A 15,713-nucleotide genomic window follows, 5' to 3' on the forward strand; every position below is an offset into this window, starting at 1 on the left:
GCCCCTCCCCCTCACGTGCACTCGGCCCACCCCCACGTGCTTCCCGCCCAGGCAGCACCTGGCCCGCCCCCACGCGCGCCCTGCCCCCACGCGCCCCGCCTCCCTCACATGCGCTCTGCCCCGCCCCACGCCCGCGTGCAGTGAAGCTCCGCTCGCCGAGAAGTTGCCAGAAAGAAGCGGCGGCTGGGGTAGGTGGTCAGAGTAGGTGGGCTTCTTCCACCCTTTCCGGGTGGTCGGCGCAGCTCCCGCTCAGTGGGGTCTCCCCTCAGCTACCCACCGCGGGCGCCCCCGGGTGCCAGCCCCCGAGCTGGGCGCTACCCTCAAGGGTCTCACGACTGGGGGGGCCAAGTAGACTACGAATCTGTGGAGGGAGGGGCAGGAGGGTGTCCTCAGGGCGAGGTGGTTTTCAGGAGCGAGCTGGGCAGCGTCCCAAGCAGGAAAGAACGCGAGCCCAGGCGGTTCCCTGGGCTGGCACGTGGGTGAGGTGGGCAGGTAGGATCCCCTGTGTGGCAGGAGGAGTTGGACTTACCTGAGCGCAGAGGGGCCGGGGAGCTACAGGTGTGGGAGGAGAAGGTTTCAGGATCAGTGTGGCCCGTGGGGGACGTTGAGGCCCAGGTAGGGGAGCTAAGATGGGAGCGGGGAGGCTGGTCAGCCAAGATCTATGGGACTCCGGCCGGTTCAGGATGGGCAGAGGGCCCCACCTGCCTCTGAGGGCCTGCAGGTCCAAGGTTCACTTGTGCCCGTCCCCCAGATGGCATCTCTTGCAGGGGAAGCTCTGCCTAAGCCAGTGCCACCGCCCACTCAGGAGCGAGGAGGCTTGCAGGCGCCTCCCAGCCTTGTCTCCGATCCCAGGCACCCTCTCTGTGCCTTCCCTAGCACCCGGGCTTGCCTGAAGGCTGGCTGGCCTTCCTGCCTCTCCCACCCCTGCCGCCTGCCTGCCCCAGGCCCGGACCTTCATTCTCGGGGCTGAGCCCTGGCTCTGCCCTCACACAGGCCTTCGCTCCTGCTCTCCCTCCCCGCCCCCCACCTCCAGATGCAGACTCACTCCACGAAGCCCCCGTCTCCAGCAGCTTCTGGGCGGGGAGCTCCCCAAACACCTCACTCTGCCCGCTTTTGGTGCACAGTGTGAGTGGTTCCAGGTCTGTGCGCACCTCGCCGGGTCTCCAGGGGCCGTCCCAGTGCTGGACATGAAGCCCACCGGGGCTTTGTTGGAGGAGTGATGGAAGGAAGGGAGGGAGGAAGGGGAAAGTGGAGACTGGTCCTTTTTCAGAGAGGTGGTCCTTTTTCAGAGAGGTGGACCTTTAAGGGGAGGGGAGGGTACTAAAGCTCTATTTCAGTCAGGAGGACTTCAGAGCAGTGCTGTGGGCTGTTGTGGGCGTGGGGGGCAGTTGCTGGGCGAGTTCACAGGGAAGCGAGGCAAGAGGGAGCTGGGGCAGGTGTCACTGTGGTGGTCAAAGTGCGCCCCAGGTGCTGGGCCTGGGACGGAACCAGGTGACAGAGCAGAGCCCCTGCCCCCCGGGAAGCCGGAAACCTGTCTCCAACCGAGGAGGGGCTCAGGCCTGCAGGTGGGCGTCCTGGGGTGGGGCTTTGGGCGGCGGGAGCACCCAGAGATGGGCGAAGTGCAGCCGTGGGAGGTCCTGCCACTTGAGGGCCTGGGCCCACGTCTCCACTCTGCTCAGCTGAGTCCTGAAGGTGGCATGGGGGAGGGGCCGGCCAGCCCAGGCTGGGGCCGCAGGTCAGATGCTGGGGGACTGGCGGGGGCGGTAACATGTTGCACGTGGAGTCAGGCCATGCAGGAGAGGCGGCAGAACCCCAGGAGGCCGGGCCTGGGATAAAGGGAGGGCTGGGCAGGGGACAGAAGTCGCCTCGCGATCGAGGGTGATGCTGTGAGGATGGGTGGGCCGGAGATCAGGTTGGGGAGCCAGGAGGCCAGGGCCCATGTGCTAGGCCCGCACTCCCGACAGAAGGGGGCGCTCCAGGGCCTCTGCTGTCCAGTCCTGCGCAGCCCACAGCCTGGCTTCTGTGTTGAGTCCAGGGAAGGCTGGGGATGGCCGGTTCTGCCAGCACGTACGGCCCGGCATTTACGGGAGGTGCGAGAAGCCCGGCTCCTTGCCCTGGGAGGGTCCCCCGTGCCCAAGAGAGGGCAGTGCCAGGGCAGACCCCGCAGAGCATGTTGGCCCGGGTGTCCAGGGGCACAGTGGGGGCTTTGGCGGAGAGATCCCATCTGCTGGGCTGCCTTGCTGGAGCAGGTGGGCTGGAAGCCAGGGCCTGGGGCTCTCTCCCCTTCCTGCTCCTGGCTGGGGAGGGATGGACACGTCATTGTTCTAGGGGCTTGGCTCCTACTTGGTAGAGAGGGGCCAAGTTTTGGTTTCTCTGAAGCTCTCAGGAATGTTACCGGGCTTGCCAGAGTTTCCCGTCACTGACAGCATGCCAGTCATCTCGTGGACCAGCCAGCCAGAGGGCACCTCCAAGGGGCCCGCAAGATGGACACACCCTGGCAGGAGTCCTGGGGGAGGGCAGAGACCTGCTGGGGGCCAGGGGTGGGTGGCACGCTTGCAGCAGCATCCTCCTCTCAGGAGGAAGTAGGGAAAGTGCCCAAGAGGTAAGACTGAGGATGAGCCTGGGGACAGGCTGCACTCCTTCTGGGGACTTGGGGGCAAGCCATGCCTTTGCCAAGTTCACACACACGCGCGCGCACACGCACACACGCACACACACAGTATCTGTTCAGCTTGCTGTTTTCTGGAAGTAAACAGGGATGGGACTTGAGACTCCTGCAGATGTCAGGATCACGAAGTACATGCCATGCACCCTCCAAATCAGCTGGCCCAGCTCCGCCCTGACAGCCCCTGCACTGACCACCCCGCTGTGGGTGGCTGGGTTGGTGCCCCAGGCCGTGAGGTGAGATGAGCTGCGCGGGTGATGCTGGCTCAGCTCCCCCACCCCCGCCTGACGCCGCAGTCCCTCGCCGTTCTTTGGGAGACGCCTCCCTTCCCTGTCTATTCCTCTGTGTTTCCGCCACGCTTATGGTTCAGTGAGGGTCAGGCCAGCACTGGGGACAGAATAGAGGGTTCTACCTGCGGGGGCGGGGAGCAGCTGAGCCAGGGTGGCAGTGTGAGCGTGTGGGGCCCTCCAGCGGATCCCCCCGCTTCCTGGATGCCTTCCTTTGGGTCGTGGGGTTGCAGCAGGCTGCGGGCCCTCCTCTGCCTGTTTGCCAGGTGCTCCGTGTGGGGCTGCGGCGAGAGCAGAGCAGGGCGGCCGCGCGCCGCAGAGGTGCCGGCGGCGGCAGGTGGCAGCGTGCAATCACTCCTGCCTCCAGGGGTCCGACCTCCCTTCCTTCTCCGGGCCCAGCGGCCTCCCAGGTGTGCCGCGAGGACGGACAGACGGGGTCTGGGTGCAGGCCTCTGCAGGAGTGACAGGTGCCGTGGGGGGATGGGGGTGGGGCAGGTGCTGATCGGCCGCCCCTCCCAGCGGCTCAGAGCGAGGGCAGGATCGAGCAGCGCAGGCGCCATCGCCGATGCTCGCGCTTTAAACAGGAAGCGCCCAGAGGCCCCCAGCCCTCTCGGAGCCCCTCCCACCATGCACCCCTGCCCCTGGGGGCGCTCTTAGGGTTTTCTAGCCTTCGAAGAGCCTCTGTCCGGTTTCCCGGGATTACGGGGGCGCCGAGCGTCGCGATGGAGACGGGTCCCCGGGGTGGGATGCGGGCGGTCCGCCACACCGTCCCCAGCCTGGTTCCCGACGCGGCCGGCAGGGGGCGCTCCAGCACAGGCGCCGGAACCGACCCTGGAACAGGCTCTTTTTTCCCACCCCCACCGTAACCAGAGAAAAGTGTTTCAGGGCAAAGCGGGGGAAGAAGTCGCCAATCGCTCCCGACTCGTTTGCTCCTCGGCTCCGAGTCGCAGCCGCCGCCAGCCCAATGCCGCTCCCGGACGGGGCGCACAGCCCGGGGGGTGTTTACAGGGGGGCGCGCGGCGGGGGCCACACCAACCGGACCTTCGTGTTCGACGACGGCCGATGCGCCGCCAGGTACGGTCTGCAGTGCCCTCCGTGGAGGGACCCCGGACGGGGCTCGTGCCACCCCAGGGCCCCTCATCCTCAAATCCCCACTTCCCAGGACTACCTGCTCCCCAGGACCCTGGAGCGTGGGGAGCGTGGGGAACAGGGGTGCCCTTCAGGACCCGGTCGCAGTGAGGCGAGCCCTTACTCAGATGACCAGCAGGTGGCCAGAGTGTGGCCATTCTTACCTGCGGGGCTGTGAGCATCTCCCAGGCACCACGAGGCGCAGACCCTGCGGGCAGGAAGCTGGAGTGCCTGGCATGCCAGAGGGGCCAGGTGCCCTGCTGGCCTCCCAGCCCCCCCTCTGGTCAAGCCTGGGGGAGGAGCCAGTGGGGGTGGCAGCGCTGTACCCAGCGAGGCACAGGGGCCAGGTTCCCCAGGTGGAAGTGGGTTTTCAAGGGCAGCTCCTCCTAAGAGCCTTGTTTGGGGTGTGGGGTGCAGGTGGGCTGTCACATGAAGGGCAGGAGTCCTGGGTTCTAGTCGCTTGGTGATTTTCGGCTGGTCACTTGTCTTTCAGGGTCCTTGCTTATTCATCTGTGTGAGGAGAGAATTAACTAACAGGGGCTTCCAGGTGGCCTGGGAGCCGACCTTCCCTGTGCAGTGTCCCACGATGCCACGAAGCTCCTGCCTGTCCAGGTGACTGGCACAGAGGGCACCGTGCCAGTGGGCGCCCCAGGAAGGGCAGAGCGGTGACAATCCCGACGGGGGTTTGCCCCAGGGCCCTGTCCTAGGGGCGCCCTCCCCACCCCACCAGCCCCAGAGGACAGGCACACACGTCTGCCCCTCACCCTGCACCAGGAGCCAGACTCCAGGTCACCCACAGCCGCTGCCCTGTGTGTGACCCTCCCTGGCTGGGCAGAACCTTGGACTCTGGGTCCCGCTCGGTCAGCTGTTCTAGGGCCGGAGAAGGGGTGGATGCTGGGGTTCAAGGCCAGGTGCTCCGGCTGTTTCCCTGTGGGACTTGGCTTCCCAGCTTGCCAAGTGAGTGGTGGAGCGAATGGTCTTTAAGGGCCGTTCCTGGTGAGGGACCAGGACCGGAAGGGGAAGCTTCCAGCCACACATCAAGGGTCAGGGCGGTCCCTTTGCAGGGACAGCGCAGGCCTGGCACCCGTGGGGTCCTAGGGGCACAGCTTTGGGTGAGAGGCAGGGGCCCTGAGAGCAGGCTGTGCAGGTGGCATCCTTGGGAAGTGGAGTTCACCCCGTGAGGTGGGCACAGCCTGGACCTCCCTCGGGCTGCCCTGAGGGATCAACCAGGTGGCGTCTGTCAGGCACAGAATAAGTGACCAGAGAGGGGTCTTGTGACGTGGTCCGGATGCCCCTCTGCCCATCTCCCTGCTTGGACAGGTGTCACCCATCTTTCTGACGACCCGTGTCCAGTGCCCCTGCCCTACTTGACTGCCTGCTGCAGGCGAGGTAGGGGCTCGGTCCCCCAGACGGCTCCGCGTCCGCAGGGACAGCGCTCCTCTCCCCTGGTCGGAGCTGACCTCTGACCTTGCAGTGATTTGCCGTCATGCTTCAGACACGTGTGGAGTGGCTGCCAGGGCCAAGGGTATGTCAGGCAGGCTGGGTAGGGACCCCACCGCCTGCCCAGAGCAGGGGAGACTGGCTGAGAGGGGAGCCTGGCTGGGGTGGGGTGGGGCAGCGGAGGCCAAGGCTGGCAGCTCAGGGGGCTGGGCTTTAGCTTGGAGAGGGAAGACCCCGTGTAGGTGTGTGAGGATCCAGGGAGGGCTGGGCAGGGGAGCTCGAGGGGAGCTTGGTGGAGCTCGAGGGGTGGATTCCCGCACCAGGCTTCACAGCAGGGTCAGCCCTGGAAACCAGAGTCCTAGCTTTGCGCCTTCCCACTGGAACCTCCTGGTCCCCCGACAGCCCTGCCTACCCAGGGCCAGCATGGGACCCTCTGGGCCCCAAGGGTGGAAGGCGCAGATCTAGGGCTGGCATCCCGCCAGGGTGCATGTCTGGCTGGAGGTCACGGCCAGCCCTCCCGGCCCATATTAGGGAGCGGTGCCTGCGGGGCAGCAGGAAGTGGCCCAGGGTCCGTGGGAAAAGGTTCCCAAGGCCCGAGGTGCAGGCCAGTCTTGTCCGGCAGGAGGGACAGCTTCCTGGTCTGGGGGCCAGAGGGAACTTGGGGGTCGCCTTCGGCCCGGGGTGGCTACGGCCACAGCTCGGGAGGACGGAGGTGAGTGAGCAGGGATGGGGTGGGGCACCCGCTCGGAGCTCGGCTTGTGTCCAGCGCGGGTCCATGGGTGCCATCTGTGCGCTCGTGCGGGCTCCGTCCACCGTTCCCACGGGCGTCCCAGCCTGTCCGTGTGTCTGACTAACCCCGGGTTTCCTGCTTCGGCAGGAGTCGTGCTTTGTTAGAGGGTTTCGTGACTGAATCATGAACTCTGCCCTGAGGCTTCTCCTTCCGTCCCCGAGGATGTGGGGATTTGCAGGCTGTGCCCGGGTGTGTGGAGCCCCTGGGTGGAGCCCCGAGATGGGTGCTGGCCCAGGGGCAGCGCCTGATGACACGGGCGGTTTTAAAGGAGTCGTGGGAACTCTGTGGGCTGTGTGTGCGGATGGGCCACCCATGTTCACCAAAACCTCTTCCTCCTACGGTGCTCGGGGATGGGGAGGCCTGGCCCGTAGCCGAGGCCCGTACTAGACGCTGGCAAGTTTAAACCATTTGCAGAGGACGAAGCAGGGTCAGTAGGCCAGCTCCGGGCTGGGGTTCCTGGAAAGGCCTTTCCCAAGAGGTCTGCTCTGCGATTTAGACTTCCCACAGGGGGTGTGTGCAGTCTCTCTGGCTGTGGCCAGCTTGTCCTGCATGGGGCAGTGAGCCCTGGAGGCCACCCTGCAGTGCCAGCCTTGCGGGCCTGGGATGCTGCCCTGCACGTTGACGATGACGTGACCAGAAACCCCCCTCCTGCCCATAGGACAGCCTCCCGCCCCGGGGGAGGCCCCACGTGAGCCTTCAGCCGTCTTCACAGAGACCCTGGCTGCTGGGCCAGAGGTTGCTGCTGGACACCTCTCGGCAGGTGTCTGATCTTGGGAAGAGCTCCGAGTCTTAAATCAGGGACGGAGGCCCCAGGTGCCAGGCGAGTGCGGAATTTCACCCCATCTGGCAGACATGGGGGCCCCCAGGGTGTTGGGAGAGGTGACCCTGGAGGTACTGGCAGATGTCACAGGACAAAGGACAGGGAGACCAGCCGGGGAGCTGGATTCTCTGGGACGTGAGGCTCTAAGGAGAGGGACCTGCCGGGTGTGCGGTGTGGGCAGGGTGTCCCCACCTGGGCCTCAGCTTCCAGGCAGGGCCCAGAGCGCCCCTGCAGGCTGTGCCAGCCCTTGGAGCCTGGTGGCTGAGCAGGGCCACGGTGGTGCCCAGTCCCACGGCTGTGGGGGTGGGGCACACAGGGCAGCCTTCTGCCTCAGCCCCCCGCAGCTCGGCCCAGGCCTCCCCCGGCACCTCCCAGTGGCCGCCACGCACCCAGCCTGGGGGCGTGCACCCAGGGGCTGAGCGCTGGGTGTGCCATCTGGACGTGGGCTCGCTGCCCGGCACTGAGGGCCCCGGGCACACCGCGTCCCCCGCAGGGGCGTGCAGCATGGGCTCTCCCCAGAGGTGTATCCAAGCCCAGGTGGGCGGCCGGGAGGGTGGGAACTGCGATCCCCGTGGCTTCTGCCTCCCCTGTGTCTGGGGGCGGGCCCACGGCTTGGGGAAGGCCCGGGGTGGGGATGGCGCCCCCGTGGCCACGCCCAAGGCCCCGTGGCCACACGGCCACCGGGCCCCTCCTCGCTGTCCTCTGGCTGGCTTTGTGCCGGGGGGAGCTGCCATGAAGTGTCTGTTTCGATAGCTCTCCAGCTTGAGTTTGGCACGACGACGACGTGTTCTGAGCTTCCCCTCTGGGATCTGATGCAGCTCGGAGACGGCGGCGAGCAGCCGTCCACGGCGTTGACTCAAAGGCTCCTCGCCGAGGGAGAGGGTGGTCCCTCCCCAGATGTGCACCCCGCCAGCTCTAGGCGGCTTGAGCAGCTTGGCCTTTTTATTATGGTGGGTGTTGCGGTCAGCAGAGGGATTCGGCGGTTTTCTGCTTCCGCGGGCACCCAGCCCAGCGCTCGACTGACGCTCCCCGACCCTGGTGGTGCTGTGACGTCTGCAGGACTCCCCTGCGGGGCACTGGGCAGGGATGCGTGCGCATGCGTGTGCACGCAGGCACGCACGGGTCCATGCGCACCCACGCATGTGCATGCACGTGCACACATCCCCCATCCCTCTGTCAGTCGTAGGTCTCCAGTTTCCTTGGAAATTTTGAACCGAGGGTGAGCTACTGAAGGATGCGTCTGAGGGGAGAGCGCGCGTCTTTGAGCCTGAGGGGGTGTCCCTCAGTCCTGCTCCGGGTTGGCTTGAGCATTGCAAGCAATCTGGACTCCTTTATAAAGGAGCCTTGGGGGGAGAAGGGACATTTCGCCAGGATGTCATATGCCCTTCCTCCCCAGAGACCGGCCCGTGGCTGGGCCCAGGACAAGGGCTGGGGCTGCGGCTGCAGCCTGGTGATGCGTGGGGAGAGGAAGGTCGTCCTGGCGCTTCTCACGTCCAGTAACTCAAGCCTTGCTCGGTACGTCTCCTGGTGTAGCAGCAAGGTTGAGGCACAGCCCTTAGCTCACCGTTCGCCACCCCCACACCCGCCGAGCTGTCACTGTGCGGTGGGGACATCCTGCACAGCTGGTATGAGCCAGGCAGCTAGAGAAAGCCCCGTCTCACTGGGCTCCTCTCCAAGCAGATTGTTTCGTTTTTAACCTAAACGGGATCCTTTGAGAGGGCTGCTCTTTTGTAGAGACGTGTCCACTCGGGTCACTGGGACCTGCGTGTTCACAGCGCAGCATGTCCTGCGTAGCACACGTCCGGGCCTTCTGCAGGGTCATCGTGAAGCTAGGGTCTGTGCCCAGCGTCCTAGGCACAGAGGAGGGTGTCCCAGCTGGAGTCTCGGGGTCAGAGAGTCCCCCCCCCGCCATCATGGTACTTGCTGGGCTGTCTCTCTAGTGGCCGGGGAGGCAGCAGGTCCTTCACGTGTGTGTCAGTTGACTTTTTTGTTTTGTTTTCTCTTCTTTGAGCTGCTGTTCGTTCGTCCTTTGCCTCCTCCTGCCTGTCTGTCTTTCCTGCGTGACTTGCAGGCATCCTTGCACCGACCTGATTTCTCTCACTGTTCTTCCGTTTCATCAGCGTGTCTTTAAATAAAAGCGTCTTGTTCCCACGTGGAAGCATTGATACGTCTGTCCTGCTGAACAAGAAGCTTCTGGACCCCACGCATCTTTGCCCTGCATTCTCTTCCAGGCTCCTCCTCGTTTGGGGGCTGTGAGCTGGGGTCTTTCTTTAGCTGACGGAAGGCCCGCGGCCGGATGGCGTAGCCACTGAGAGTACCTGAGCTCCGGCACTGGCCCTGCCCAGGTAGCTGAGTTACTTCAGTTCTGTGGCGTCTGTTTCCCCGTCAGCAAACTGGGGGGACGCCATTCCCACCACACAGGATGTTGTGAGCCTCCCGTGAGAGGCCCTGAGGATGGGTTGGGCTGCTCTCATTCCAACAGCAGCACTGACTTACTGATGTCCCTCCCGAGGCCTCCTTTCTCTCTTGAATTCCCTTGCTCTGTGTTCTCTCTCGTACCAAGCCCTAGAGATCCCGTTGCTGGAGCTGTAAATTAGCCCTGACAGCTGGCAAGGCCCGTCCCTTCTCTGTTTTCCTCTTACACCTGTCCTGGCAGGTCTCGCATATTTGTCCTTCAGCGGGAATCTCGGAAACAGGTTCTGAGAAGATGCGTGTGTGCATTGGCGGGAGCTCATCAGCTTTGCCTCTTCCCCTGGAGGAGGGTTGCTGAGCTCTGGGAGCACGACCCCCTCCTGCTGTCGGTGAGAGCGCCGGAGAGCGGTGGGCCGTTGCTCTGAGTGGTCCTGGAGGCCGGTGGCAAGTGGGGCCCCGGTTCCTGAGTTCGCACGGCTGCCGTGAGCAGGCCCTCCCTCCCGTGATGCTGCCTTGTCGCTCCTGCCTTGGGTTTGTGTGACCCCGTTAGATGCTCTCATTTGTTCTAATAGGTTTCAACTGATTTTCTTGGGTTTTCCTGGCAAACGGTGATGCCTGCTGCAGACAGTGAGAGCCCCATCTCTTCCTTCTCTTACTCTTTGCTTCGTCTCAGTGGGAGCCGAGGACGCCCATCGTGGTGGGCAGACTCTTGTGTTCCCAACTGGAGCGGGAATGCCTCCAGGATTCCACCATTGCCTGGATTTTTTTTGGTTGTTGTTAATCAAATTAGGAACATCTCCCCCTATATCTAATGTATTAATGGGTTTGGGGGTCTTAACAAATCTTTATTCTGCATCTACTCACAAGATCATATGGATTTTCTCCTTTAATTTCTTTTTTTTAAATAAATTTATTTATTTAGTTTTGGCTGCATTGGGTCTTCGTTGCTACGTGCGGGCTTTCTCTAGTTGCGGCGAGCTGGGGCTACTCTTTGTTGCGGTGCGCGGGCTTCTCATTGCGGTGGCTTCTCTTGTTGCAGAGCACGGGCTCTAGGCGCACGGGCTTCAGTAGTTGTGGCTCGCGAGCTCTAGAGCGCAGGCTCAGTAGTTGTGGCGCACGGGCTTAGTTGCTCCACGGCACGTGGGATATTCCCGGACCAGGGATCGAACCCGTGTCCCCTGCATGGCAGGCGGATCCTTAACCATTGCGCCACCAGGGAAGCCCTCCTTTAGTTTCTTTGCGTGGTGAAGTATGTTGCACTCTTTTTTAGATAAATCCTGTCTGGTATTGCTGGTGCGGTGTTGTTATGCACTACTGCGTTCCATTTAGTAACAGTTTCCTTAGGATTTTTGCACCTAGAGTATTAAGGGAGATTGTCTCCTGTATACGTTGGTGTTGTCTGCACTTGATTTGGGTGATGGGATTAGGAGAATAAGCAAAGTCGCTTCTGTTTCTGAGCTTTGGAATGGTTTGACTGAGGTGGCGGAACTTGTGCGACTACTGGGGCCTGGGGCCTTTGGCCGGAGAAGCAGGTTTTTGACCACTTTACCCTCCTCAGCTGTGCTTGACTCCTTGACCACCAAGGGGGCGGATTTGGGAGGGAAGGGAAGCAGGAGTCCTGGCCCTCAGAGGGGTTCTCCTTGGCCGCCTGTAGGCAGTGCAGCTGCTGGTAAACAGGACGGCCCCATATCAGGTGTACCTGGCTTCCCCACGCCCCACTTTGTGGGCCTCTTCCTAGGCTGTGTGAGCCCAGAGGTCCTCACCTCCCGTCGGAGGGACGGGGAGTCCTGGCTGCACGCGGGGTTCTGAGGATTCTGTGCCACATGCTGCATTTGCAGTGCCTGGCACACGGCTGGCCCTCGGTGCTGGGGCCCTGGCTCTCCCTCCCCTGGGCCCGGAGGGTCAGGGCGCGCGAGCACGTGTGCATCAAACTGGGAGATGACTTCCCGCCATGTGTGCCGGGTGTTGGTTTCCTTTCTCCTCCTTAGCCTCCCTTGTTGGATCCCGTAGGTCGGCATCCGAGTCTAAGCCCCCAGAGGGGCCTCCGGCCAAACTGGGGAGACCGTGATGGGGAGCTGGCCATCCCAGGAACCTGACGCCTGGGGTCAGACCCTTCGTCCACTGGAATTTGGCCAAACTGCTAGCTCACCAGCCCCAGATTAAAAACTGACGTGGATTACGCACCCGTGTGCTGGATACCACGCTGCACACCTCAACCTTGCTGTCTCCTTACATCTTCACGGTCACCCGCTAAAGGTAGACGGCGTCAGGGTGTTCATCTACAGATGAGGGAACTGAGGCTCAGGGAGGTGCAGTGACTTTCATGGGGCCACCCAGCATGGACTCATGGGGCAGGAGCGAGCCCGCTCAGTCATCAGGACCCTTGGTGGCTCCCCGGGCCTGCGGGTTTACGCCGACGGGCCCTGAGTCCCCAAGGCCTCGCCTGGGAGGGGGCTGCTCTGCCCTGGCTCGGCAGGGGTTGGTGAGTCGCACAGATGAAGTTCCATGCTTGTCCTGAGGGCGAGCTAGGGCCGGGGAGCCGGACGCCTTCTTTATGCCACCGGAGCACTGAGTTCTCATAGAAATCGGCCGTTCTTCCATGTGGCCAGCACACAGAACAGAAAGGGTAATGGGCGTGGTTTGGGGGTCCCAGACTTCCTCCCGGCCCCTCTGGGCCCGCAGGGAAGAGGGAGTGGGAAGGAGAGACGAGGAGGTCGAGGTGGGGCCCTGCTTTCGCCCCACCTGGACCATCTCAGCTCCGAGGCGGATGGGACCCCCCACACTCCCGCATGCCCAAGAGCTCTCAGCGACACAAGGCTTTGGGCTCGGAGACAGGCCTCAGCCCGCCCCCTCCCTCCTGCAAGCGGCACCGTTCCCGGAGACCTGGGGCCCTGGTTCTCGGCCAGCACAACAAACACTCAGGTTCATGTGGGCTTTCGGCTCCGCTGGTGCAACGAGGCAGGATGCCAGGAGGCCTGTGGGGCATCTGCTCTGCACCGTGTGCTCACTCCAGTGTCCAGTGTCCCAGCAGCACCGTCAGGGAAGAAGGGCAGCGTCCCCCCTCATCCTGCCCAGGCCACAGCGTGTGGGCAGGGGCCTGGCCTTCTGACTCCTCGTGCACTTCCTACCCCCGCTGTGTCCCCCTGCAGCAAACAGCGGCCCTGGGTTCCGAGCGCTTCCACGGGCCCTGCCGTGTCCGGGCCTTGAGGCCAGGAGAGAAAACCCAAAGCAGGTCCGAGTGGGGAGGGGGTCAGAGGCAGCCACGCCCGGGGAGCTGCAGCCTCTTGGGGTTCTGCCATTGAAAGGGGCTTTTGGCAAGAAAGGGGCAAAAGCAAGAAGACGCAGCCCCCAACCTCGGCCCGTGTGGTTCCCCCGCCTGCGTGCCCCTACCCACGGCCCCACCAGCTTGTGACTAAGGAAAAACATGCAGCCACGCTGATGCAATTAAGGAAATGTTATTTCTCGAATGCTGCCAGATCCTCGGGGTTGACCCCGGGACCCGGGAGGACGGCACGCAGGCGTGTTGGGCCCACGTGGTCTCTCGCAGCCTTGGCCTGGGACGGTCGTTGAGCAGCTCCCGCTGGCCGTGGGATGGGGGGCTGATGCCTGCTGCTCGTCCAGGGGGTCGGGAGGCATGGGCCAGGCCCTCGGTGGGGGCCCAGGGAATGTGTCTGCCCTTCCCAGGTTGGGGAGGGCGAGGAGGGGTCCATAGTGCCCACCCGCCCGCGTGGACCTCGTGCTCCAGGTGAGTGGCCCTGGCCTCCCAGCCTCTCGTGCAGCCTGCCCGTGGTTTTTCAGCGTGGGAGTGAGTGTAGTCAGCAGACCCCTGCACCTGCCCAGAGGCTGAGCTGGGCTCCTCCGTCCTCCTCCTGTCCCTTGGGGGGACGGGCTTGACAGTGGGGAGAGCCCACCTCCCCCCCGCCCCAACTCATCTGCCCTGCCTCCTGTGGTGACTGAGAAGGGGCCCAGGAGGCCATTCCCAGGTCCACCACTAAAGGGTCACAGCTGATGTGCTGCTCCCCCGACCCTGGGGTCTTGGCTCTTAGAAGAGAGAGTGAGGGCTCAGCCCAGCGGGCAGAGGCTGCGGGGGGATATTATAACTCCTGCCTCCCCACCGGTGTCCCACCGGGCGCTGAGGGGCAGCACCTAGGTGTGGCCTTGGGCTGGACTCAACCTGGAAGGTCAGGTGGTTGCCAGAGGGCCGGGGGTCCCCGGGGTCTGACCTGACTCCCACTTGCGCTGGTGGCCGGGGCCTCTGAGAATCCCCACTAGTTAACTAGTTACCGACGTGCAGCTGCCCTGCTGCATCCGGCACCCTGTGTTGTGGCGGAGCTCCAGGGGTAGCTAGTGAGCCTCTGACTTGGAGGGCAGAGGGGGCCTGTTGTGATGTCCAGAGGGCCCTGGGGGCTGCTGCCCTGGACGCTGGAAACTGGGAGCCTCGCTGCGTGAGGGTAACTGCAGCCAGAGCTCACCTGGGTGTGGGGATGGGGGCAGGGAAGGGGGAGGAGCCCCGGAAGACGAGTGTCGGTGCCCCAGGAGGCTGCAGACCGCCAGGGACCCTCCCGGTTTACCGGGTGTGACCCCTGCTCTACCACTGCCCGGTGATTGGGACAGGGGTCTCTGTGGCCTCAGAATCCTGGTGACACTGGGCAAAGGGACAGCTAGGGGCTCAGAGGGATCCCGCCCTCCCCTGCTGACACCCCCTCGCAGGCTCTGATCCGAGCTGAGCTGCTCGGCCCCAGGGAGGCCGCAGATGAGGGCCTCTTCTTAAGCCTCCTGGTCACTTCCCCCGAGCCCAGCAGCCTGAGGGTCTGGAAGGGGGTCTTTGAGGGGGAGCTAGGTGTCCTGGGCCCTGAGGGAGGCTGAGCAGCCGGCTTTGGCAAAGTCTGCGTGGGGGGAGCCGGGAGGGCTTCCACGGCCCCCGCGGCATCGGGGGTGGTGTGAGCGCCTAACCCTGCCATCGGCAGTGGTGGACCTCCCCAACGCCTTGGAGGTGCTTTGTTCCGAGTGGGCCGCGCAGCCCGGCAGCAGCTGTGGGCGCAGCGGCGGGGCTGTGCTGCGCGGCCAGGCGCGTGGGGGGACGGGGCGGGCCGGGGGCGGCGGGGCGCGCGGGCCGGGGGCGGGGGGCCCGGGGGCGGCGGGGCCGGTGGTGGCTGTGCTGGCCGGGGGCCGCCCTGCGCGCCGAGCGCGGGCGCAGGCTGAGGGGGCGCTGGCGTGTGCCCGCAGGCAGCCCGGCGCCGGGGACGGCGGCCGCGGGGACGGCGCGCTCCTGGACACCGCCAGCCTCAAGATGAGCGACCTGGACTCGGAGCTCGTGCCCTTGCCACCGCGGTACCGCTTCCGGGACCTGCTGCTGGGCGACCAGTCCTTCCAGAACGACGACAGGTAGGGCGGGGGTCGGCGCGCGGAGTTGTCCGTGGTGCTGAAGGCCGCCGCTGCGCCCGCGCTGCTTGGGGCCCGCGCCCTTCAACTTTCCCGGGTTTCCGGGACCCGGAGAAGTTGGGGGGTGGGGAGGGTGGGAAGCATTTTCCCGGGAGGAGCCTGGATGATGGGACGGGAGGCTCTGTGCTGGGGAGTCCCAGAGACCAATCCCCGGGCCAGCTTCCCCGGCTCTGCCCACAGGCCCCCAGTCCCGCTGGCAGCTCTGCTGATTTTGGGCACAAGCCAGGGCCGGAAGCGCCACGTGGCGAAGCCCCGCAGGCTGGCTGAGGGCTGGCGTCCTCCAGACGCTGGCTGTGGTTATTTATTATTAATTAAGGGAGCTCATGTTGTGGTCACTTACCAGGGATGACAACGTGCCCTCACCTCGGATTCTCCTGGGGGGCACAAAGCAAAATGAACTTGAGTCTTTCGGCAAAGGACCCGCAAAACGAGCCCTTGGAAATAATTCATGTGCTGAGGAGGCTGGCAGGAAGCTGGGAGGAATGTTGCTTTTCTCTGCCCTTTCCCCAAATAGCTGTCTCAGTAAACACCCAGCACCATAGCTCCGTCAGCCTCGGGGGAAGTTCTTTATGCGTGCAGGGCCTCACGCTGGAGCCTGTGGGACTTCGGACCAGAACCACTTCCCTTGCAGTGTGTTGGGGGAGGGGCCCCGGTATCTGCGGGTCTCCTTCCCCACCAAGCCCTGAACTGGGCTCGTGAATCTGCAGTTGTCCCAACAGTGTAATTATT

The 15,713-nt window shown here is 64.2% G+C and overlaps 1 protein-coding gene across 1 annotated transcript in view; it reads left to right on the top strand.

Moving 5' to 3' along the window:
• Window positions 1-6,101: 6,101 nt before the first annotated feature.
• KCNT1 (potassium sodium-activated channel subfamily T member 1) overlaps window positions 6,102-15,713 on the top strand; it is a 67,659-nt gene continuing 58,047 nt past the window's right edge. The window contains exons 1-2 of the mRNA XM_073806794.1: window positions 6,102-6,232; window positions 14,769-14,927. Of these exons, the coding sequence (XP_073662895.1) occupies window positions 14,833-14,927 (95 nt within the window). The 5' untranslated portion in view covers window positions 6,102-6,232; window positions 14,769-14,832. The remainder of the gene's footprint in view (window positions 6,233-14,768; window positions 14,928-15,713) is intronic.

The sequence above is a fragment of the Tursiops truncatus genome, chromosome 6, assembly GCF_011762595.2.
Source record: "Tursiops truncatus isolate mTurTru1 chromosome 6, mTurTru1.mat.Y, whole genome shotgun sequence".
Classification (NCBI taxonomy): domain Eukaryota; kingdom Metazoa; phylum Chordata; class Mammalia; order Artiodactyla; family Delphinidae; genus Tursiops; species Tursiops truncatus.